Source organism: Schizosaccharomyces japonicus (genome assembly GCF_000149845.2).
Source record: "Schizosaccharomyces japonicus yFS275 unplaced genomic scaffold supercont5.2, whole genome shotgun sequence".
Lineage (NCBI taxonomy): Eukaryota > Fungi > Ascomycota > Schizosaccharomycetes > Schizosaccharomycetales > Schizosaccharomycetaceae > Schizosaccharomyces > Schizosaccharomyces japonicus.
Genome location: NW_011627861.1, coordinates 1,385,180 through 1,406,742, shown reverse-complemented (window position 1 = coordinate 1,406,742; position 21,563 = coordinate 1,385,180). Strand labels below are relative to the sequence as shown.

General features: G+C 45.8%; 10 protein-coding genes across 10 annotated transcripts; 5 read left to right on the top strand and 5 right to left on the bottom strand.

The window, feature by feature from the left end:
- Positions 1 to 884: 884 nt before the first annotated feature.
- On the top strand, positions 885 to 2,931 carry SJAG_03586 (vacuolar carboxypeptidase). Its single transcript, XM_002174688.2, has one exon. The coding sequence runs from the start codon at positions 994 to 996 to the stop codon at positions 2,797 to 2,799; it is 1,806 nt and encodes a 601-aa protein (XP_002174724.1). The 5' UTR covers positions 885 to 993; the 3' UTR covers positions 2,800 to 2,931.
- SJAG_03584 (mitochondrial 37S ribosomal protein MRP4) lies at positions 1,016 to 5,536 on the bottom strand. The gene has a single exon (XM_002174686.2). It carries the CDS (start codon positions 5,267 to 5,269, stop codon positions 4,526 to 4,528), a length of 744 nt encoding a protein of 247 aa, XP_002174722.1. The 5' UTR covers positions 5,270 to 5,536; the 3' UTR covers positions 1,016 to 4,525.
- On the top strand, positions 2,865 to 4,482 carry SJAG_03585 (threonine-tRNA ligase). Its single transcript, XM_002174687.2, has one exon. It carries the CDS (start codon positions 3,010 to 3,012, stop codon positions 4,402 to 4,404), a length of 1,395 nt encoding a protein of 464 aa, XP_002174723.1. The 5' UTR covers positions 2,865 to 3,009; the 3' UTR covers positions 4,405 to 4,482.
- SJAG_03583 (eIF4 binding protein) lies at positions 5,447 to 8,126 on the top strand. The gene is made up of 3 exons (XM_002174685.2): positions 5,447 to 5,674; positions 5,728 to 7,358; positions 7,410 to 8,126. The coding sequence occupies exons 1-3, from the start codon at positions 5,602 to 5,604 to the stop codon at positions 7,992 to 7,994; spliced, it is 2,289 nt and encodes a 762-aa protein (XP_002174721.1). The 5' UTR covers positions 5,447 to 5,601; the 3' UTR covers positions 7,995 to 8,126.
- Positions 8,127 to 8,605: 479 nt separating this feature from the next.
- Positions 8,606 to 9,196, top strand: SJAG_03582 (hypothetical protein; the record flags this gene model as incomplete). Its single annotated transcript, XM_002174684.1, has 1 exon — positions 8,606 to 9,196. The coding sequence occupies one exon, from the start codon at positions 8,606 to 8,608 to the stop codon at positions 9,194 to 9,196; it is 591 nt and encodes a 196-aa protein (XP_002174720.1).
- Positions 9,197 to 10,087: 891 nt separating this feature from the next.
- On the top strand, positions 10,088 to 12,360 carry SJAG_03581 (RhoGEF Gef1; the record flags this gene model as incomplete). The annotated part of the gene is made up of 2 exons (XM_002174683.1): positions 10,088 to 10,135; positions 10,192 to 12,360. The coding sequence occupies 2 exons, from the start codon at positions 10,088 to 10,090 to the stop codon at positions 12,358 to 12,360; spliced, it is 2,217 nt and encodes a 738-aa protein (XP_002174719.1).
- Positions 12,361 to 12,885: 525 nt separating this feature from the next.
- On the bottom strand, positions 12,886 to 14,010 carry SJAG_03580 (phospho-2-dehydro-3-deoxyheptonate aldolase; the record flags this gene model as incomplete). The annotated part of the gene is made up of 1 exon (XM_002174682.1): positions 12,886 to 14,010. One exon carries the CDS (start codon positions 14,008 to 14,010, stop codon positions 12,886 to 12,888), a length of 1,125 nt encoding a protein of 374 aa, XP_002174718.1.
- Positions 14,011 to 14,397: 387 nt separating this feature from the next.
- SJAG_03579 (actin-like protein Arp4) lies at positions 14,398 to 15,825 on the bottom strand (the record flags this gene model as incomplete). Its single annotated transcript, XM_002174681.1, has 2 exons — positions 14,398 to 14,795; positions 14,907 to 15,825. 2 exons carry the CDS (start codon positions 15,823 to 15,825, stop codon positions 14,398 to 14,400), a joined length of 1,317 nt encoding a protein of 438 aa, XP_002174717.1.
- Positions 15,826 to 16,173: 348 nt separating this feature from the next.
- SJAG_03578 (DNA-directed RNA polymerase I complex subunit Rpa2) lies at positions 16,174 to 19,937 on the bottom strand (the record flags this gene model as incomplete). Its single annotated transcript, XM_002174680.2, has 1 exon — positions 16,174 to 19,937. The coding sequence occupies one exon, from the start codon at positions 19,935 to 19,937 to the stop codon at positions 16,425 to 16,427; it is 3,513 nt and encodes a 1,170-aa protein (XP_002174716.1). The 3' UTR covers positions 16,174 to 16,424.
- Positions 19,938 to 20,355: 418 nt separating this feature from the next.
- On the bottom strand, positions 20,356 to 21,408 carry SJAG_03577 (manganese ion transporter; the record flags this gene model as incomplete). The annotated part of the gene is made up of 1 exon (XM_002174679.1): positions 20,356 to 21,408. One exon carries the CDS (start codon positions 21,406 to 21,408, stop codon positions 20,356 to 20,358), a length of 1,053 nt encoding a protein of 350 aa, XP_002174715.1.
- Between the last annotated feature and the right edge of the window lie 155 nt (positions 21,409 to 21,563).

Sequence of the window (21,563 nt, the reverse complement as noted above, 5' to 3'; positions counted from 1 at the left end):
CGACAAAAATATGATTTGCTGAGAAGAAGACAATTAGCATTCAAGTCCGGTACCCAGTAAGAACGGATTCGTTTAAAAGAATGACACAGATTGGAGAAAGAAAAGTAGCTTAGTTAATCAATTCATGCTACAGAATAGTTTATTCGGTTTCTGGTGATCATTAAATACGAATTGATTTTCCATTAAGCGTTAGTATTTCTTGTGAAACTAACAAAATAGAATAAAAAAAAAACAATAAATTAAAATAACCACAAAAATCAATTAATTCGTAATAAATACAAATATGTTCACTGAAATTGAAGAAATCACTCGACCAAAAAAATATATAAATATATATGAAATATGCAAGTGATAACATTAAACAAGAAAAGAAAAAATAAAAAAAATAAAAACAAAAATAAAAATAAAAAAACAGATTTGTATAGATTAAAAAGCAAAGAGAGTACAAACAGAAAAATAAAATAAATCAAAAAGCAGAACCGGAAACAAAAAAAAAACAATAATAATTATTTAATTAACTGGAAAACAACAATAACAACAAGAACAAACCGACATTACTAACTCTTACTACCACTTTGCACCGTATTCCGACCGCTGTACCCCACTACGTACTGGGTCATATGCATCACATAATATAATCCTTAGCATCTAATATGGTCATTTCTCTTTTGATTTTTACTCTACCTTATATCCATGGACTCTATACTCACTAGTATTGCCATCGAATCAGAACTATAATCACTTAATGTAGTGGAATTTCAAACACATTATAACATCATACATACGGAGATGAGGTTACCGAAATCCATGGCAAACCATATTCGGACTCAAAGCCTCTTTAGTGGCCCCTCCAGTATCTGCCCTATCTTTCGATACATCACGTAGGAAGTATTAAGTAAAGTCGCGGTACTGACCTTCCTCCGTTACAGCCTGGTCACTCTCTCCCTCCGTATCTAGCTATAACATCGTTTTATTAACAACAACTCTACAACAATGCCTAAGGAAACTTTAGATGCTGTTGTAGGCCAACCTGAACGGAAATTTCGAAAGCCTCGAATATATCGTTGGATATTCTCAGCTGTCGTTGGCGTTTTTTTGTTCATCACTAGTCACTATGATTTTTCAAATAATCAAACGGATGTGGCTTCTGTAGAGGATAATGGTCTTGACGGACATCACCGTAACCCTTTATTCGAGTTGGAAAAAGAAACTTCAGACTTTTTGGATGAATTAGATGTTCCTGAAGACAACGAGTACGTTGAAAGATCCCGTGGATACGACGATGTTTGTATGCAACCAATTGCTCGTAATCCTAAGAGAGAGGCTTTTATCGGTAATGTTTCCACGTTGGATATTATAGCCAGCGACTCTTTTCGTAATGATTCCCTTGAACGGTTTAAGCAGGTCTTAAATGTTCCCTCGGTTTCTTACGACGATATGGGCCCTGTGGATGAGGATCCTCGTTGGAAAATCTTTAGTGTCTTGGAAGAGAAGCTGCGTTCGCTTTTCCCTACTACATTTGGTCATATTAAATTCGAACGTGTTGCCGGACACGGCTTCCTTTTCACCTGGGAGGGCAGCGATTCGTCTCTCAAGCCTATTGTTTTCATGGCCCACCAGGACGTCGTGCCCGTAGCAGAAAGCTCACTGAATCTTTGGCTCTATCCTCCATTCAATGCTACTTACCACGACGGAAATGTCTATGCACGCGGTGCCGTGGACGACAAAAGTTCGCTGGTTGCCATCTTTGAAACTTTCGAGTTGTTGGCAAAGTCGAACTGGACGCCGAAGCGCACTGTCATTGCTTCTATCGGTTTTGACGAGGAGATTTCGGGCTTTTATAGTGCCAAGTATTTAGCTGATCGCTTGTATTCACGCTATGGCCCTAACGGAGTTGAGCTCATTCTCGATGAAGGCGGATTTATGCTTGATTTCTTTGGCAAACGCTATGTTGCCGTTTCCGTCTCCGAAAAGGGTTATGTCGATGTTGAGCTTTCGTTGAAGACTGCTGGCGGTCACTCCTCAGTCCCTCCTGCACGGACAAACATTGAGCTTATGAGTGAACTTATCCTTGAACAAGGCCAATTCCATCCCAACCTCATTAAAGAGAGTCCTTTCTTCGCTTCTCTTCAATGCTTTGCCAAGTACAGTCCCAAGATGCACCCGAAGCTGCGTCATTTGATCAAGAAGGGCGATGTGCATCGTCTCAGCCGGGTACTTTCTCGCTCAGCCATGTTCCGCTACTTCTTTACGACTTCGAAGGCTGTCGATGTCATAAAGGGTGGTGTCAAGGCAAACGCCTTGCCTGAGCAGACCGTTGCTCTGGTCAACCATCGCATTGCCCATGGCAACTCAATTGCTGATGTAAAGAAGTTCTATAAGAGAACGCTTGTCACTTTCGCCAAACACCATCACCTTATTCTTGATCTTTTTAACGAAACCTTGCACGAACCGAAGAAGCCTCTTGGCTACCTCTCGGCGTCTATGATCAAGCCTTTAGAGCCAGCACCTATTTCTCCTTACGGTCCCGATGCGAAGGCTTTCCACACTTTGGGAGCTGCCATTAAACACACCTTCGGCAATGAAAGTATCGTTGTTCCTACCTTGATGCCTGCAAACACCGACACCCGTCACTACTGGAATGTCAGTGAGAACATCTTCCGCTGGACACCTGTAAACCGTGATATGGGTCGTAAGCTCGGCAATGCTCACACCGTTAACGAATACATTCCTTATGACGGTCATATGGACTCAATTAACTTCTTCCACGAGTTGATTCGTATTTACGATGAAGCTTAATTTGCAATTTATTTCGCTGTTTAGTTTTACTTTTGTTTTGCTACCACTTTGATAGTCGGAGCGTTTTGTTGTTTTTTTTTTTATTATTTTTATTTTTTTGATATAATCCTTTTAAAATCATTCATTATCTTAATGGTTGTAATTATCCAATTTCTAACGAAGTACTAACTGTCATCGGTCTCCTCATCCTTCAGAAAAAAAAGGAGAAGTATGCTTTCAGCATGCTTACTTTCACCCCGAAACCACTTATTCATAGCTCGGTTTTCATCAAGAATAGCTGCCGCTACTAAATGGACTAATTCTGCTGAAAAAATAAAATTTGAAGATCATCGTTCAATTGCTGCAAGACAAAAATTATTCACAATAAACCATTTAAGTCCTGGATCCATTTATTTTCTTCCTCATGGTACTCGAATTATTAATAGTATCACTAACTTTTTGAGAACACAATATGAAGTTCTTGGTTTTAAAGAAGTTATAACACCGTTAATTTACAAGCCTGAACTTTGGAAACGGAGCGGTCATCTTTCAAAGTACAAAGAAAATATGTTTTTTGTTACAAGCGAACACAATTCTGAAGATCAGAAAGACTCTTCGTCATTTGGACTAAAGCCCATGAACTGTCCGGCTCACTGTCTACTCTTTGCAGAAGAGGAGCGTTCCTACAAAGAACTCCCACTCCGGTTTGCCGACTTCAGTACTCTTCATCGCTATGAAGCTTCAGGTGCACTGTCTGGCCTGACCCGATTGCGTTCTTTTCATCAAGACGATGGTCATATTTTTTGTCGTCGTGATCAAGTTTATGCGGAAATTCAAAAGGACTTGCTGTTCATTAAAAAGTTCTATGCACTTTTCCATATGAATGACTTAACATTTCACCTATCGACTAGACCTACCGACTATATTGGTGAAGCAGATCAATGGGATCATGCCGAACGCATCTTAGAAAAAGTTTTAACTGAAAGTGGCATGAACTGGAAGAGAAAGGTAGGTGATGGTGCTTTTTACGGGCCGAAAATTGATGTTCATGTGCGCGACACATACGGGCGAAGCCAACAAACAGCGACTATCCAGCTGGATTTTCAATTGCCAAAACGGTTTCAACTCCGGTTTCGGACAGAACATGGTGATAATCGTTTGCTGCAGCAATATGAATGTCCCGTTCTAATACACCGTGCTGTTTTGGGTTCTTTGGAACGATTTCTTGGAATTCTAATTGAACATCTTAATGGCAAATGGCCTTTCTGGATTAGCCCACGACATGCGATTATTCTCACTCTCAATCAAAATCAAGATGTCATGGCATATGCCAAAGAAGTTCAGAAGACATTAAGTTTGAACAACCGGAGTTTTCAGGCGGGTCTTCTTCCTTTGAACACTTTCGTGTTTCACGTTGATCTCGATTGCAATGCTGCACCTTTAGGCAGACGATTAAACGAAGCAAGAAAACTAGACTACAACTATGAAATTGTAATCGGAACAAAGGAGACAGAAAACCATACTCTTGCCGTTTCTGAGCGAGGATCTAATGCAAATCGGAGAATGATCATGACGCCAGAGCTTTTGAGAGAAATGTTTGAAAACAGAATGCAGTCTCTTTCATGAAACATGCGTTAAACTGTAGTCAAAGTCAACGAATGCCATTTACGAATTATGTTAATGAGATGCCTATTTTTTTAATGGCCTATTTTGAAAGTTCATTAGAGACGGAGTAAGATGTTTTTGATTAATCCATGCCTTCACAGGCTGCTTGACTGAGTAGCCCGACAATTAAATCTGAGCACCGTAGGGAATCGTCGTTAGCGGGAATAGGATATGTGACCAATCTTGGGTCAACGTTTGTGTCGACAATTCCGATTGTCGGCACACTAACACGTTGTGCTTCTTTGCACACGTTAATATTTTCGAGAGGATTCAGGATTACAATTAAGTCCGGATAAAGAAAAGATGGCGTTGGTGCTCTTACTTCTTTTCCGTCTTGATCGACCGTTTTTAAGCTTCCTCCTAAGGTTGGCTGTACAGTTTTGGCATTGGTAAGCAGACCAGGAACCCACCGATTGAATATAAAATAGCCATTGCATCGTTTTGCAGCCGCCATGACCGATAACTTCTGTCCCGGCTTCGTCCCTACAAACAGAATAATACCCTTTGTCCGGGCAACTTCTTGTATCACATTAATTGCACGGCGAAGAAAAACAAGTGTTTTATCGAGAGATATTATGTGTATGCCGTTCCTAATACCATAGATAAATGGTTGATTCATGGGATTCCATAACGAGGTGGCATGTCCTAAATGAGCCTGAGCAGCAAGTAGTGCAGCTATTGAGACATCTCTCGGTTTTGGAGGAGACCGTATCGCCAAAGATGGAGAATAGAATGGAGAGACCTTGGAACCAACCTTGTTAAAGACATCACGAAGTTTGAATCTTCTTTTCGTAAGTTGTTCCAACGACAGTTTTGGTGCACTCATTTTTTAATACAAATACAAAACATGTAGACATAAGATTTAATAGTTTATACGTTGAACACCTCTTTTTCGTCAAATCCCTTTTTATAAACGTTATTCCCTTTGTGCACGTTTGGGTATGAACGATATCGTTTGGAAGACAGAATTAAATACGTTGGTTTCCGAGTATTTACGAAACCACTGAGAACAATAGCACTCTTTAGGAGACCAAACCCTCCAAAAAATGCTCACAAGGACTTACAACTCCCGTAACCTTTTTCTTTTTCTTGTAGTCGTGGATGCCATAAGACACGCAGTACTCACCCACCTTTCCTTTGCCTTCTTCCAATTGAATTATGGCCGTCGGAAAACGCAAATCAAGAGCTCCCCAGCTCCCTAAAAGCCTTCTAGATGAGTTAAATGTTGATGGTAAGTGGTTACACGATGATTTTCAATGGTACAGCTTTTATTAACAAGCAAAGTCTCAAGCGCAAATTCGCGGTCAAAAAAGCAAAGAACCGGTTCTAAGGACCGCTTTCAAGGAAGAAAAAATAGAACGACTGGATACTTTAAACGCGAACATAGTCAAAATGTTGAAGACGAAGAAAGTGAAATGGTTTTAGAGAAGAAACCTTCAAAAAGCCATTCTAAAGGAAAATCGTCTAAAGAACAGAAAAAAGCACCTCTTCCACATTCAGTACTTGCTGCGTTAGAAGACGATGACAAGGAGATTGCTTTTTGGGAGAAAAAACTTGGCGTGTCTGGTACGGCAAAATCTTCCAAGGTTGATCCAGAGTTTGGTTGGATTCTTGAAGACCTCGGAGCCGATGCTAGCGATTCCTTAGACATGCTAGAAGAAGATATGGATGTTGGAGATGAAGAGGACGTTGTTTCTCCAGAATCAAGTGACGAAGGCTCTGAAGCTCTCACGTCCGATTCTGAATTTGAAGGATTTTCAAACAATGAATCTGAAGATGAAGTGGATGAGAGTCAGTCCAAGACAAAAGATGCAACCACGGGTGAAACCTCGCAGGTCACAAGCACTCGTATTGATCCGTTGAAGCCGGCTGTCCCTGCCGCACAAACGGCAAGCTATGTGCCTCCTTTCTTGCGAAAGAAGGCCGAACAGGCCTCAAGTGAGTCAGAAGAGCAAATTCGTTTACGAAGAAAATTACAGGGTTTTCTGAACAGACTTTCTTCTACAAATATGGGAAGCATCATTGGCGAGATTGAGGGTGTTTATCGAGAAAACCCTCGTCATCTCGTCACGGATACGTTAACAAAACTTCTGCTCCAGACCATCGCCTCTCGCGAGTCCATGCTGGACCAATTGGTTATCGTCTATGCCGCTCTTGGCACAGCTTTGTACCGCGTAATCGGCATCGAATTTGGTGCTCACCTTCTCCAGTCGCTTGTTGAACGTTTCTTGAACCTGTACCGTGAAAACGGACAACGCGGTACGACAAGCAATAAGGGTGCCTCTAATTTGAGTGTACTCATTGTGGAACTTTACAACTTTCAACTTATATCTTGCGTACTCATTTATGATCTTGTTCGCTTGTTCTTAAAGGAGTTGAACGACAACGACGTTGAACTTCTGCTCAAAATTTTGAGAAATTGTGGACATCAACTGCGCAGTGATGATCCGCACGCGTTGCAGGACATCATTAATGAAGTGCAAAATGTGGTTTCTAAGAAAGACCCTGCAACTGTTTCGGTGCGCACGAAATTCATGGTAGAAACCATCATCAACATTAAATCAAACAAAGCCAAGGTGTCTGCTGAAAATGCACGACTAAACAACGAGTCTGTCAATCAACTGAAAAAGTTCTTGTCGTCGCTTAACAACCGTAGCCTTCGTGCGACAGAACCTCTTCGAGTGAGTCTTGACGACATTGAAAACGTTGAAACCAAAGGAAAATGGTGGCTCGTTGGTGCATCATGGAAGACCATTGACAACACGAAGGAGACACAACTCGCTGTGGAAAGTTACCGGGAGAAGGTCCGCAAGGAGGAGGCGATTGCTCAGTCAAAGCTTCTCCAGAAAGCTCGTAAGCTTCGTCTGAACACAGACGTCCGCAGAAACATTTTTATTGCATTGATGGGAGCGGAGGTTTGTTAAAAAATTGTTTTTTTTTACGGGCTTTAAGCTAACAAGAAATAGGACTACATGGATGCGTGGGACCGCATTGAAAAGCTGAACCTAAAGAATGCCCAGCAACCAGAGATTGCTTACGTGCTTATGCACTGTGTTGGGAGTGAATCTTCTTATAACCCTTTCTACAGTTTAGTAGCCTTGCGTTTCTGTTTGCGCCGTCACAACTTAAAAAAGTCGTTCCAGTTTGCGTTGTGGGATTTCTTCAACGAATTACAGTCTGACGAAGAGAACGATACGCCGTCGTTAAAGCGGGTTGTCAATCTTGCCCGCTTTTTCGCCGCACTTACTCTCGAGCAAGGCCAACCATTGACAATTCTGAAAAAGGTCGACTTCATGGTTGCCGGCTCTGAAATGCGAACATTCCTCATTGTTTATCTCAACGACATCCTTGTTAACACCAAGTCTGATATTGATCTTATTAAGCTACTGGAGGTTCTTACTAACGAAAAGGCACTTGCAAGCAAGCTCGAATGGTTCTTGAAGAAGCATGTACGGCATAACCCTCTTGTAAGCTCAAAGGACAAGAAAAAATTGGAAGCAAATTTGGCCATGGCCAGAGCTGCGCTACAAAGCATGGCACAGGACAGCTAAGCAGTGCATGAACTTTCTTATGTACTAAAATTTTTGGGGTATTGGGTATGTACAGTATGTACGAGAAAATATAATCATAACCGTTATATATATTTATGCTACGAAGGAGACGAAAGGTGAGGAACAAAGGGGGAGAACGACTTGGTAAATTACATAGTTTTCGTACAAGCGCAGCTGAATCCCAAACGACATATTCACAAGCATCACACTGTGTTTGAGACGACTCATACTTCTGCTCTTTCCTCACTTGCTTTTTTGTTCACTGCAGTCGGCTTTCCGTCGCGTACCCACTCTTCGCGTGACGTCATGCCTGTCGCTCAGTGCTTTCTAGTGTCGCAAGAGTCGAATTATCTAACGTGTGATTGGAGGATGCGGTGCTCATTCGGGCTTACATCATCGGGGAAAAACTTAAACCGTAAACCAGCGAACGCAGAGTTTACCCTCTCCCAACACCCTCTTCAAGCACCGTAAACGTGAACATTGCTATATTTCACGGGTAACTTTGTACTTTTATCCAGGTTTTGATATTTTTTGAAGTTTGTTTTACACGGAGAAAGCCCTCGGGACATACATTTTGGCTGTTGAAACAATATTATTTTCCGCATCAAGTCATGACTTCCCACCAGACAGGACCCATTGAAGCTCATTGGAACGACCCTTCTTCCGTTATTTTCGTTAACGCGCCCGCTGGAAATGGGACAAAGAAAACAAAAAGGCCGAAACGTCCTGTAATGAACTGGAACGGAAGTGTCGCGCAACCTCCTGCAAACGGAACCGTGAATAACTGTACTCTAGACAAAACTATAGACACTGGAAGCGTGCCTGCCGCATCTCTTCCCCCGTTAACGACAATCCAAGCAAACACGGTTGACACAGCCGTAACATCAGCCCTGTCAACTACCAGTAGCCCGGACTCTGTCCAACAAAACGTCAAGCAGGTTCTTTCTGCTGCAACAAAACTTCCGGCCTCCATGCACTCAATGCTTGTGACGCGTGTGAACACGAGTTTGCTGGTACCCGAAACATTGTCCAAGCTAAACGTTCATGACTTTGCTCTTCTAGACAACGTCTGCTCCAACGCCCTTAGTGGAAACACGACTGAGGCCAAAAGCCAGCTCGTGCGCATTATGTGCGCAGGCGTCATGGAGAACTACGTTCGCTGGTGCCCTTCACTGCGTCAGCTTGTTGAAAACCTTGCTTAACTCGGAGACCGTACTCCATGCAGAGGAGGGTCTTTACAATTCTCTGTTAAAAAAAGCTATGTGCAAATCGATTTTCGTTGATTGGACCTAACGGCTCTGTTGCCTCACGTGGCTTCCTTCTCTGTTCTTCTACTTTCATTTTATCTATTTCCCCACAGTCGTGTGCTGCCTATGTCTTGCTCTTCTTGCTTCTATGTGTTCGTGATCACTATCTACAGCCTTTGTCGCCTTGGCACATGCTCCCCTTAGGACGTTTCCTGGCACATTCTTTTTTCCCAACACGTTTCTTTGTTCCTCAAGCTTGCTCTTGGAGCAATTTACATCCTTCCACCTTCCTGGTATTTGTCCTCCGCGTCGTTCCAGTTGTTTCTGTCTCTGTTTCCGTCGTTCGCCTCCTTTTTTCCGTTTCCCCTATCGGTTCCCCTCATATATACTCGTTCAGTCATCTCATCCGGAAAACTCAAAACGAAAAATACAAACATTTACGAGGAAATAACCCCTTCCAAGCCTCAAAATCAGCTTCCTTCACCTCGGAAACAACAACCTTCAAAGCCTCCCATCTACGGTCCTCGGCATTTCTTAAACACATGCAAAACCACATGCGTTTCCACAAATGAGCCTGCTTTCCCTACGGATTCCACTCAGTCTCAACTACCGCCCCTACGTATGGGTATTTTTTGAGCGTGGCTATGTAGCTCGTTAGGGCTTGCGAACACTACCGAGGGAAGCGCAGCAAAGCGAATAAGCGAGACGGATTTCCAACTTGCTTGGCTCCGTCGTCAGCTATGTGCGAACACGCCCGAGACCCTTGCCAACAACAGAAACGGTCTACTTTGCTTGATTTTCGGGGAAACGTTGGCAAACTGGATCAATTCAAACGTTTACGACACGATGAACGTTAATAGTTCAAAAGGAGTGAACATTCCTCTGATTCACTTTGTACGAGCAGTTCACGATGAGTGACGAGGAGCAAAGCTAACCAATTTTGCTGATAGGACGTGAACTATGATTTTTCAGAGCCAAGAGATCTTCCTCGGCTTCCGGGAAGCACGAAGCTGCATCGTACAAGCAATGTGCGACGGAAATCCGGTCATTCTCGAAACTGCTCTATGTCGTCAACATTATCATCATTCACGGCGGACGATGAGGTAAGGTCTGGGACAACGACGACATCGTCGTCGTCGACGAACTTGGAACCTCCTTCAGCATTTCCTCAAGAACGTCTTGGTAGAAGTTCAAATATGTTTGTTCAGCATCGGCGTTACACGTCCGACGGAGCTTTTGACTTGAGTGGTTCTCTGTATCGATCACCCGTTTCGGCAGCCATTCCAGCCGAACAGTTGCAGCAAAGTCCGAGTTATGAGACCGACGCAAAGGATCCTTCTTCAACGACTACCAATTCCTCGTACAATACGGCTGAACCCCTAACAAGCAGTACGCCTCCGCCAGACAAGCTAATGGCGACTAATACAACTCGCTCACCGCGAATCGCTGAACCCGTTCCCGCTCGCCCCACCAACATGAAGCTTTCCCGAGCTGCTAGCATGATGTCGGCCGTGGGTCGCTCTCCGTTTCAAACATCTCGATTCCGACAGCGTCCTCAGTCTGCATATTACCACACGCATACTCGCATCTCCTCCTGTGTTACACATCCACCTCCTTCTTTTCTCGCCGATGAAGTCGACAACTCGTTGATGACACCGAACGCGAGAGCAGGGCCTTTGCGTCCTTATTCCGACGAAATTGGAACCCATTCTAGTCAATCTTTTTCTGACGAAACGACCCGTTTTTTTAATGACAGAACAGATTCAGACGAAGTCCGGAAAAAACGTCAGCGCAGACGCGCAAACCTTATTAAGGAACTGATTACTACGGAGGCAGCCTACTTGAGTGACTTGAACGCTGTTGATGAGTGCTACAAAAGCCGTGTCCCGCTTTGTTCCGCGCTAAACAGCATCGAGACTAGTGTAGTTTTCCAAGACTTGGATTCCCTGATTGCATTCACAGTCGTGTTCTACAATAGCCTTCTCGTCCATGGACAAGGTGCATGGGCAGTCAGTGCTACTGGCGAGTTGGATCCTCAGCCGTGTGACATTGGCCTTGTGTTTTTAGAGTACATAACCGATATCAACCTCCTGTACTCGCGAATCTGTAGTCGTCAAGACGCCATGTTTCGTATCATAAAAAAATGGCGCGAGAGGCCAGAAATTTCGCAGTGGATTTCTGAAGGTGACAAAATTGCACAAAAAAAGACAAACGCTTGGGATTTGGGCAGCTTGTTAATTAAACCGCTGCAGCGTTTAATGAAGTATCCTTTATTGTTAAAAAAAATCATCGATGTCACGGCTGAAGACAGCCCTGAACGTCCTAATCTTCTTGCAGCTTTTCGCGCGCTCCAAGAAACTGTTTCACAAATTAATCAGCGCCAGCGCCCTTCCCACAAACGTGGTTCTTTAAGCACCTCCTCTGCATTTTCCAAACGTGACCTTTCCTGGCACAACCTTTACAAGCCTGCATCTGCGCGTTCTCGTACGAATCTGGCTAAACATGACCAAGAGCTAGATCCGCAAAAAGACATTTTGCGAGCTTTGCGCGTAAAGTTCCTCAGTATTCGTACATTGCAAGCCACCTTCGTAAACTGGGTTGCTGAACTGAAACAGCAAATCCTTACTTTAGCTGGAACCTTGAGCAACTTTGAGCAACTTAGCACTCTCAATGGAAGCGAAGAGGCACCCATTGCTTGGCGCCGGTTACGACTTCACGCAGATATAATGGCAAGTGGTGCAGTGCCACAACTGAAGAATACGCTGTGTACGACTGTTACAGAGCCATTGACAAAGCTCTTGCAGAATATCGGAAAGCTGTCTGCCTACATTTCGGTCTCTGCTACCCCTTTCCCACTCGAACCACTGCAAAAGACTGTCGAATTAATCGACAGAAGCTACGAGCGCATTGTTGGTGCGTTCATCTCGGCACTCCGAGACTTTTATGCAACCTGGTTTGAAGGGTTGTCTCTTCTCGTTACGGTTGCAACTCCAGATGCAGATGTAACTGTTGTGGAAAATGTAAACAATGTCCACGAAATTGCTCTTGCCTTTGAGCCTAAGCACTACGAGATGGATGTTCAGGTCCAGAAAATAGTTCATCTGCTGAAGGAGGCCTAACTTTATGATGATTTTTATGTTTCGATCAATCTTGTTTTCTAACTAAGCTCCAACAGCCCAAACTTTCGTCTCTCTTTCTCCTTTTATTTTTGGTTTAGGAATTCGCCGTGTACCTTTCTTACCTCTGTCTGATCTACACGCAACTCATCCACTCTTTCTCTCGTTTCATTTTCTTTTCTATTGTTACTACTACTTACCAAACCAAACCACCTTCAGTTTTCTCCTACTTTATATTTTTAAGACTTATTTGAGTGATGAAGCAATTTTTATACAAAACTCGCAGACTTGCGGTTATGAATGATGCTAATAATTAATTACTTTCGTCTGAACTCGGATGGGGTAGAGGAGTGCAGTTGATGTGCTACTGCCGGTTTTCGTAGACATCACGGGTAATAGAGTTTTAGCCGTAACAGTAACTTTCGTTTCGCGAATCCGAAGCCGACGGTTCCGGGTTCTGTGCTCAGAGTGTGTCTGAACAAAGTCATATAGATCATCGTCGTCCTCACAAACCAAACTCAATCCTTTCTACTCAGCGGCAGCCGCGGCAATCGCTCGGCGATTTCTCACTGCCTCTGCCAGGTCTTTCAAAACTGAAACCGTGTCGTCCCAGCCAATGCAAGCATCAGTGATACTGACACCATACTTTAAACCACTAGGTCCCTCAGGCGGCAAAGATTGCTTGCCTTCGTTTAGGTGAGACTCAATCATGACGCCTGTGATGCCCACATCGCCGGCACCAACTTGCTCGGCAATTGATGCCGCAACCTTCGGCTGATTTCTGTGGTCTTTGTTGGAATTTCCATGCGAGCAATCGATCATGATGCTGGGCCGAAGTGAGGCACCCTGCATGGCTTCTTTAGCCTTTTTTACCGACTCAGCATCATAGTTCGTGCCATTCTTTCCGCCTCGCAAAATAATGTGCAAGTCGGGATTGCCGGTCGTTGTAACAATAGCCACGACGCCTTGCTTGGTGACGGACAAAAAGTGGTGAGGACATTTGGATGCCCCGATGGCATCAATTGCAATCCCAACGTTGCCATCAGTAGCGTTTTTGAAGCCGACAGGGAACGACAGACCAGAGGCAAGTTCGCGATGCAGTTGAGACTCCGTGGTACGAGCACCAATAGCGCCCCAGCAGATCAGATCAGAAAAGTATTGAGGACTAATGGTATCAAGCATTTCACTAGCAATGCCAATGCCAGCACTCAAAAGTTCGAGGTACAGTGATCGAGCAACGCGAATACCCTTGTTGATCTTGTATGAGCCATCCAAGTCTGGATCATTCACCAAACCTTTCCAGCCGACTGTAGTACGAGGTTTTTCCAAGTAACCACGCATGATGATATGCAAATCTCGCTTATGTTTTTCCGCCTCAGCACGCAACAACGTAGCATACTCCTTGGCAGACTTCGCGTCGTGCAATGAACAAGGGCCAATAATGACTAGCAGTCTATCATCACGACCAGCAATAATGTCTGAAGCTTGCTGACGCTGACTAGCAACGAAATCCAGCAATTCTTCCGAGACCGGCAAGTCAGCTTGGATTAATGCTGGTGAAATGACAGGGTCGTAACCCTTGATACGAACATCTTCAGAATGCTTTCCAGGTGCTTCACTGTTTCCAGGGAACAAAGGCACGTGTTGGTCCATTTTGTTAAATATCAGTATTGCGCTGCAACAATAAAGGCAAGATATGTGTTGCACAAAAGCAATTGTTTCCACTGAATTTAGTGTGAAATTTTCTTTCAGTAATAAATGTCGCTGATAACGAAGATCAGGAGCAAGTGGTAATAATTGTTTCGATAATGTCACGCTGATGCAGCAATTATCTAATACAGCATTTAAGGGCGAAACATGAAACAAATACCAGCAGTGAACCCATGCGTGATTGTTCTAGGATTAGAAACATGATGGGAAGGAACAAAGCGTCGCTGTAACCAAAAAAAAAATGAGGCGGCGAAAAAACCGTACAAAGGGGGCGTCAAGTCGACCAAAAGAAAGATGCGTCGAAATTGTCCCTTCACAACGAATGGGGGCTTACTTGCATCTTTTTTCAATCAAGGTCGCCTTGTCGTTGATGTTTTCTTCATATTCTGCCTTGGAAACCCAGAGCTGGTGAAACGTTCCTAGACTAGCAAGAATAGAACCTCCCAACCATGAAGCACATGTGCGCTCCACCGAGTGGCCAGAGGCATGTATTTTTAAACGGCTGCCGGGGTAAAGTTTTGTGAGTTCGTTTTGTAGACGTAGTGTAAAACCTTGCATCAGACTCGTTCCTCCGCATACGACAATGTTGCTCAGCATCGTCGTCCGAAGATCCACATCGCAGGCCGAAATACTGTTCCGAACTAGCAGACCAAGTCCAACAGTCCTGCCAGAAATATCCTCGTCGGCAGCGTTGTTTTGTTGATCAGTTCCGCCCTTAGAGTCTTTTCCTGTATTTTTGTCTTTCGCAGAATCCCGTTCATCGTCCTCCTTATACTCATCATCATCATCGCCGTCTGCTGCCGGAGCTGTGTCAACTTCCATGGCGTCTTCTTCGTCACCCTTTCCGTCCGTTTTCTCTTCTTCGACGTTTGGCGAATTTGGGGTATCGACGGTAAATAACCGTTCAGGTATTTCGTAGCGTTCAGCACCAAATGAGATACTCTTGCCATCAGGGAACTGAAACACACGCTCCTCGACAGCAACGTCGCGTGTGAATGGCTGAGAGGTACACACCTGAGCACATTCCTCCTTCCAGGCCTCGTACACACGTTGAACTTGCAAAGCATGAAAAGAGTCTGTCGTCGTACGCTCTTGCAAATCAAATTTCGGGGGCTCGCCCACAGGTACAACCTGCTTATTTTTAACAAGGTATGTAGGCACGACTGTGTATGGAATACTGTTTAAATACTCCTCGAGAGCAATGTTCAAACTAGCACCAGCAAGGTCCTGAACCCGATAGCCTGCCTGTAACACGAATCCATCGAGGACAGGTGCTACTGTAGTCCGTTCAGCACCAACATCTATGACACACGCGGTACCTTTTCCGTTCGAGAACGCAGCACAGACCTCCTGTTTGGCCAAATAGGCAGCAGGAGCACCGAGAACATCAAAAATGAGTTCTAGCGTTTTCTGTCTTTTTTCTGGCGGATTGTTGAATGGTTCCGTCACGAGAATAGGATGCTCAGAAGGATCATCAACCTGCAAAACTTGCTCTAGTCCATATTCCCAGAGTTCGAGCATCGCGTCCCAATCCTCAATCCAACCATTCTTCATAGGATTCTTGATTTCTAACTGTTGTTGAGGACGAAAAATATGATTCTCTCCAAAATAACGCTTTCCCTCAGCGTTCACACCGTAAAATGTCGGCAAAACACATCTTGGGGTGTCTTCGCCGGCAAATCCAATTCGCGTCCATCTGCTTCCAGTGTCAATCACCAGAGCCGAAATCTCATCTCCACCGTAAATCGCACTCGACATTCTCAGAATCCGAACTGGTAGCTTCCACTGACCAGTTTCTCGTTTTCAATGACACAGAGGGGTGTTGGTAGAGGAATGGTGTCCGTCCACGGTTCCCTAAACTCTAATTCGCATTGAGCGCGACTCATGACGTCACGCGCTTTAAATGTAGTCGCGTCGCACAGAAAGACGAAAAGCTGGGCGAGACATGAAAAAGCAAAAATGAGTATGGTATGCTGTGGAACGGGAAATGGAAGGGAACATATGAGAATTACAGAATTCATTAGTCGTTTTGCAGCTCAACCGCCATACAGTTCTCTCTCCATTTACTTTCTTTCCACACAGCTTTATAATCCCCTCCCAGCGTCCTCCGATATTAATAACTGTATTATCTCTTCATTCAAAAAAACGAATAATTGAATCCCTTCAGAACGCTTATACAAAAGAACCTTTTCTTGGCGCTCTCAAAACCTAAAACCTAAAACTTTTTTTCAGAGTCATCTAGCCAACAAGCAAAAATCGAAGGCGTTCTATCATCTTCGACGACTACAGCCTGTTCGCAACTGTACGTGTTTGCGTGTGTATGTATGTGTGTGTGTTTATATCATGCGCAAGACACTTTACTTAACTTCAAGCATCATCTTAATGTTCATTGCTGCAAGCTCGGCAGTCAAGTAATTGAACACACTAGGCAAGGCAATAAGAGTTGTGTTAGCACCTCCAACAAAACGTTGCCCCAGGCCATCTTCCCAAGTTTCGCTCAGGTCTTCCAAACCAGTAGCAGGCTTTGCGCAGCTTCGACAACGGACTTCAGTGCTGTTTGCGGCTCCGGAAACATTGACGGTAGACAAGGGAGAAATGATAGAGCCACAGTCGCGACAGACCCAGCTTTGAGCATAGTCAGAGCAGTTCATCAAACGATCCTGCATCAAGAACGAAGCACCATGACCAATAACAGCATCACGTTCCATTTCACCGAAACGAATACCACCAGCACGCTTACGACCCTTCACAGGTTGACGAGTCAGGTTGTGAATAGGACCCGTGGTACGGACTTGGAATTTGTCACTGACCATGTGACGAAGACGTTGGTAATAAACGACACCAATGTAAATGTCTGCATGCAGCTCCTTACCCGTGATACCACTGTACATGGGCTCATTGCCATGATAGTTGTAACCGGCCTTCACCAACTGCTCGCCAAAGTAATCGGCGGCAGTTTGCGTCTCAGAGAAAACAAAAGGCGTACTGTCTTGAGCCATACCGTGGAGAGCTCCAGCCTTACCGGCCAAACTTTCGATAAACATACCGATAGTCATACGCGAAGGGAAAGCGTGAGGATTAATAATAATATCGGGTTGAATACCGCTCTCGGTGAAAGGCATATCGACAGTGGGCCACTTTTGGGAACAAATACCCTTTTGACCGTGACGCGAAGAGAACTTATCACCAATAATAGGACTACGAGTGTTACGGAACTTGATGTGAAGAACTTGACACTCGCTATCACCAACATCGTTACCGAGCACACGAACCTCATCGACGAAGCCCGGCTCCGTACCGTGATAGGTTTGAACAAAGTTGTGACCAGTAGACTCATCATAGTAAGCGGCGATAGGTTCACCGTCCTCCACCTTGGTTCCAATGTATGGCAAACCATCCATATCCAGCTTCTCGAGCCATTCACGGCGAGGAGTGGAGCCGGGAGCAAAACCGAAGTGATGAACGACGGGCTCACCCCGGCGACGCTTTTCAGAAAGATCAATCTTTTGACTCTTGTACACGGTACCATAACCGAAACCACGCTCGTGAGCAGATTTGTTGAGAATCATGGCATCCTCCATATCGTAACCAGTATACGAAATGACAGCGACAACAGCGTTCATACCGTTAGGATAGTGATCCAAACCGTACGAGTCGTGCAGGCGGGGACGAACGATGGGAGTTTGTCCGGTTTGCAGGCGGTACATCTTGTTATCGGTACGGTAGCGGATTGCAGTACCAGGGGTACCCATGGTTTGTTTACCCATTTGACATTGGTACATGTTACGGGGGGATTGGTTGAAGTCGGAGAAGGGAGTCATGTTGGCAACGATAGACAGCACGTTGGTAGGGGAATACTCAACATGAGTCGTAATTTTGGGGACAATTTCACGAGGGAAACAAGCAATGTCCATGTACACTTGCTCGAAAGGACCCACATTGTCGAGCTTGCCGGTGGCAAGATACTTCACGGGACGGACCATACGAGCCTGTTCACTGAAAAGGAACAGACCGGGGAATTGACCACCGTGAGAAGGAGGCACCAGACCAATTTCAAGGGAAAGAGGAACCAAAGGCGTCTTACCGTCACTGGCCAAGTCACCTCTGACCTTCATTTGACGCAGCACGGCAGCGACGTGCTTTGCAAGCTTGTGCGTACACCAACCCACAATCTTACCGTCAAGCTGCACACTCACCCAGTCTGGGTTAGCAACAACGGCCGTTGGGGGATCAACACCGAGAGAGAGTAACAGGGCAGGAATGTTGGAAACGTCAATGGGGCTCGTGACAATTTCACATTTGCTGGCAAGATGGTTCAGCAAACCGCAAGGAGAACCATCAGGAGTGTGAACGGGACACAAGAAACCCCAAGCCTCGGGAAGCAGCTTACGCACAGAGGTAGTCTTCAATTCGGCGAAGAAAGCACCACGATGCACCATTCGGAAATGCGACAAGAAACGGTAAAAGTTAAGCTTCTCAGCAACGACTGTGTAACCCGTGGCTTGTTGCAGATCAAGACCAGTGTTACTGACCAGATTACCCGTACTCAAGAAGTACTGCAGTCTAGTACCGATGTCACTGTTGACCTTAGAGAACACTCGAGAGAGGTATTTTTTGTCGGAGAAGTCGATACCGGCAGCACCGCGACGGACGTCCTGTTGGATTTGAGCACGGATAGAAGTGAGCCAGTCATCGATCTTTTCCTTAATAATTTGAGCAAACAAGAAACCGCCCAAAAGGATTTCTTGATGCTGGGGGGAATCAGGGTTATCGGCGCAGCATTCACCGGCCACGAGAGCGTACAGCTTGCGGATCATGAAGAGCAGCATGCGGAACTTGTCACGATTGTCGGGGAGGTTGACGAGAACGACACGTCTGAGCAAAGTGCGTCCGACCTCCACGTCGGTCAAGTCCTCAGCCAGTCCAAGCACGACACGGAACTTAGAACCAAGGTACTGCAGCGATTGAGTCTGTGTGCTGAGACCGTACGACTTGTATGCACGCAACATCAACTCGACACGGTCCGTGAGGAATGTGTTCTCGGTCTCTTGACCCACGATTCCCTCGAAAATTTCCTTGTCACTCGTCTCAATGAGAGCCTTGAGAATCATCATCGAAGGGATAAGATACTCGTTTTTACGCCAATGGAAACGGAACATGGCGACACCGTTGCTGAGGTAGTGCAACGTGTTCGTCAGACTCGACTGGTCTGGACGCACACAGCGGATGGAGATACCGTACTGTGTGTACATAGTACCACGGTTACCAAACGAGGGACGAATAAGAGCGACGGGGTGGTTGCGTTTGGGCAGAATAAGCATACGCACAATTTTTTCGATACCGTTTACGACAAAGTAACCACCCATTTCCTCACTTTCTTCCTTATGGGCAATAAGCTCAGCAGGGCTCAAACCTTCCAAATGGCATCGGTTTGAGCGTACCATGATAGGCAAGTTGCCCACCTCACGCATCTCACTCTGCCATGGGCCGTCGTTCACTCTCCACGAGAATTTGAGCACCATACGCGCCTTGTATGTGCACAAACGTTCACGACATTCAGACGGGAAAATTTTCCGATTAATCGATGTCCGTTCGCGGCTCGAAAGCATTGGTTTTGCAATCTGAACCTCGTCCACACGAAAAGTCATCCTGTTACCGAAGCTCATAGAACCATCTTCGTTCTGAGTAACCGAGTCAAACACGGTTTTTTCGCCAATGTCCTTGACAGCCAGGTTCAGGAGTCCGCCCTCTGTGAGAGCATTGAAAGACTCCACATGAGGCTTCGTTGCCGCCTGCAGCAGCGGGAAACTGGACTTGTCCTTGGGCGGATTCTTGAAAATCCGTTCGCGTTCAAGGGTGTGGAAAGACATGCAAAGGAAGAAATTTTTGGCGTGGGTTTTGGTGTAGTGTTTGGATAGTGAGCCAGAGCGTTCAATAGCGGATTACTGTGGGATGCAGTATGCAGTAATTACAAAACACAACGAGCACTGTATGCAAGTCAACGCACTCTAGCACAGCACAGTAATTATGCAGCGTAGTACACAGAGACGCACCGCACCGCATCGAGCTGCACCAAACCACTCTGCATCTTTACCGCACTGTAACACACCCCACTGCACCGCACCGCACCCCACCGCAGTCAACAAGGAAATCATCATTGCTGTCTAGAGAAACAAAAGGTACAGATGGTGTAAGTAGTAACAAGAGGGAGGAGGGTCAGAGCCGGAGCTGGGGCCGACGCGGGAAACGAAAAAAGGACTCGGACATGGAGACGACAGGGTCAGCGGATCAGTAGTCGGACGGGCGGGGCCGCTCATAAAGGTGCTTCATGAAATGGTAGGTGGATATCATAATTGCGCACGAAGGGGCTACCTTGGCACAGCGAGGGAGCGTGCCGGTCCAGAGGGCTCGGACGCCGCCTCTGTTCCAGAGAATACGCAGGGCTTGGCCGCGGGACAGGTGTTGGCCGTGCACCTGGCGGGCCGTCTTCGATACGTCGAAGGGCTGTGTAAGCAAACTCGCACCGATTCCGGCGATTCCGCCGCTCATGAAGTTGATGTCGGGATCACCCGCCGAGTAACCAGGCGGAAGCAGCCTTAGACGAGGATGCTGGAGGAAAAAGGCTCGACACTGTTCATACGCCCACCAGTAAAACGCACTGAAAGGAACGTCGCGCCAAAGCGTCAGACTGACGCCGCTCCAAAGACTAAGGAAACCAAACTCACGAACGTTGTCACGCATGCCCGAGAATACGAGTCGGACAAGAGCTGCTCGAGCTGCTGCGGGAGTGTGGGCGGCACCAGGATGCAGCTGGTGATAGTGACTGCCGGCTGCTTGAATTCGCGTCCGAAACAACTCGATGGGTGAGACAATGGTAGCCGAAAAACAACGAGCAAATGCTCCTGCCACTGCTGCTGACGCTGGAACATTCCAGTCGGTCAGTCGAGGGAGGACAGTCTCATACCCAAGGAATTGCACAGTGTTTGCAGGCAGCAACATTGCTAACGAAGGCAGCACACCGCGCCAGAGACTGCCAATGCCTTCGTAACGCGCAATTTGCACAATTCCCGGAACGAAACCACGCAAAGGACGCGACGTAACGGCTACAGGAAGACCAACAGTCGCATTGCCCTTGACGCTGCTAGCGCCGCCGCGTGCCAGCTCCTGGATAACACTTTCACTTTGGATACGCGTCTTTACCACGTCCATTGGCGTCAGCACAAGCGTCGTTAGGCAGCTGCCAACGCATGCCGACATCATTTTGGCGCGTACGGTGACATTCGGCTCTGCGGCCACCGACAGCACCGGTCGTCTTGCATCAGCAGACGAAGAATGTGCCATGGATATTTCGGAGCTTTTTTACTTGGAAATTCTCACCGTGCGGTCCCAAGTCACAGAATTCCTGCTGACAGTTTTTTCAGTGGACCACATCAGAAGTGGTGCACCACATGAATCCCACATTAGTAATAGACCTCCACAAACACCCCACATTCCAT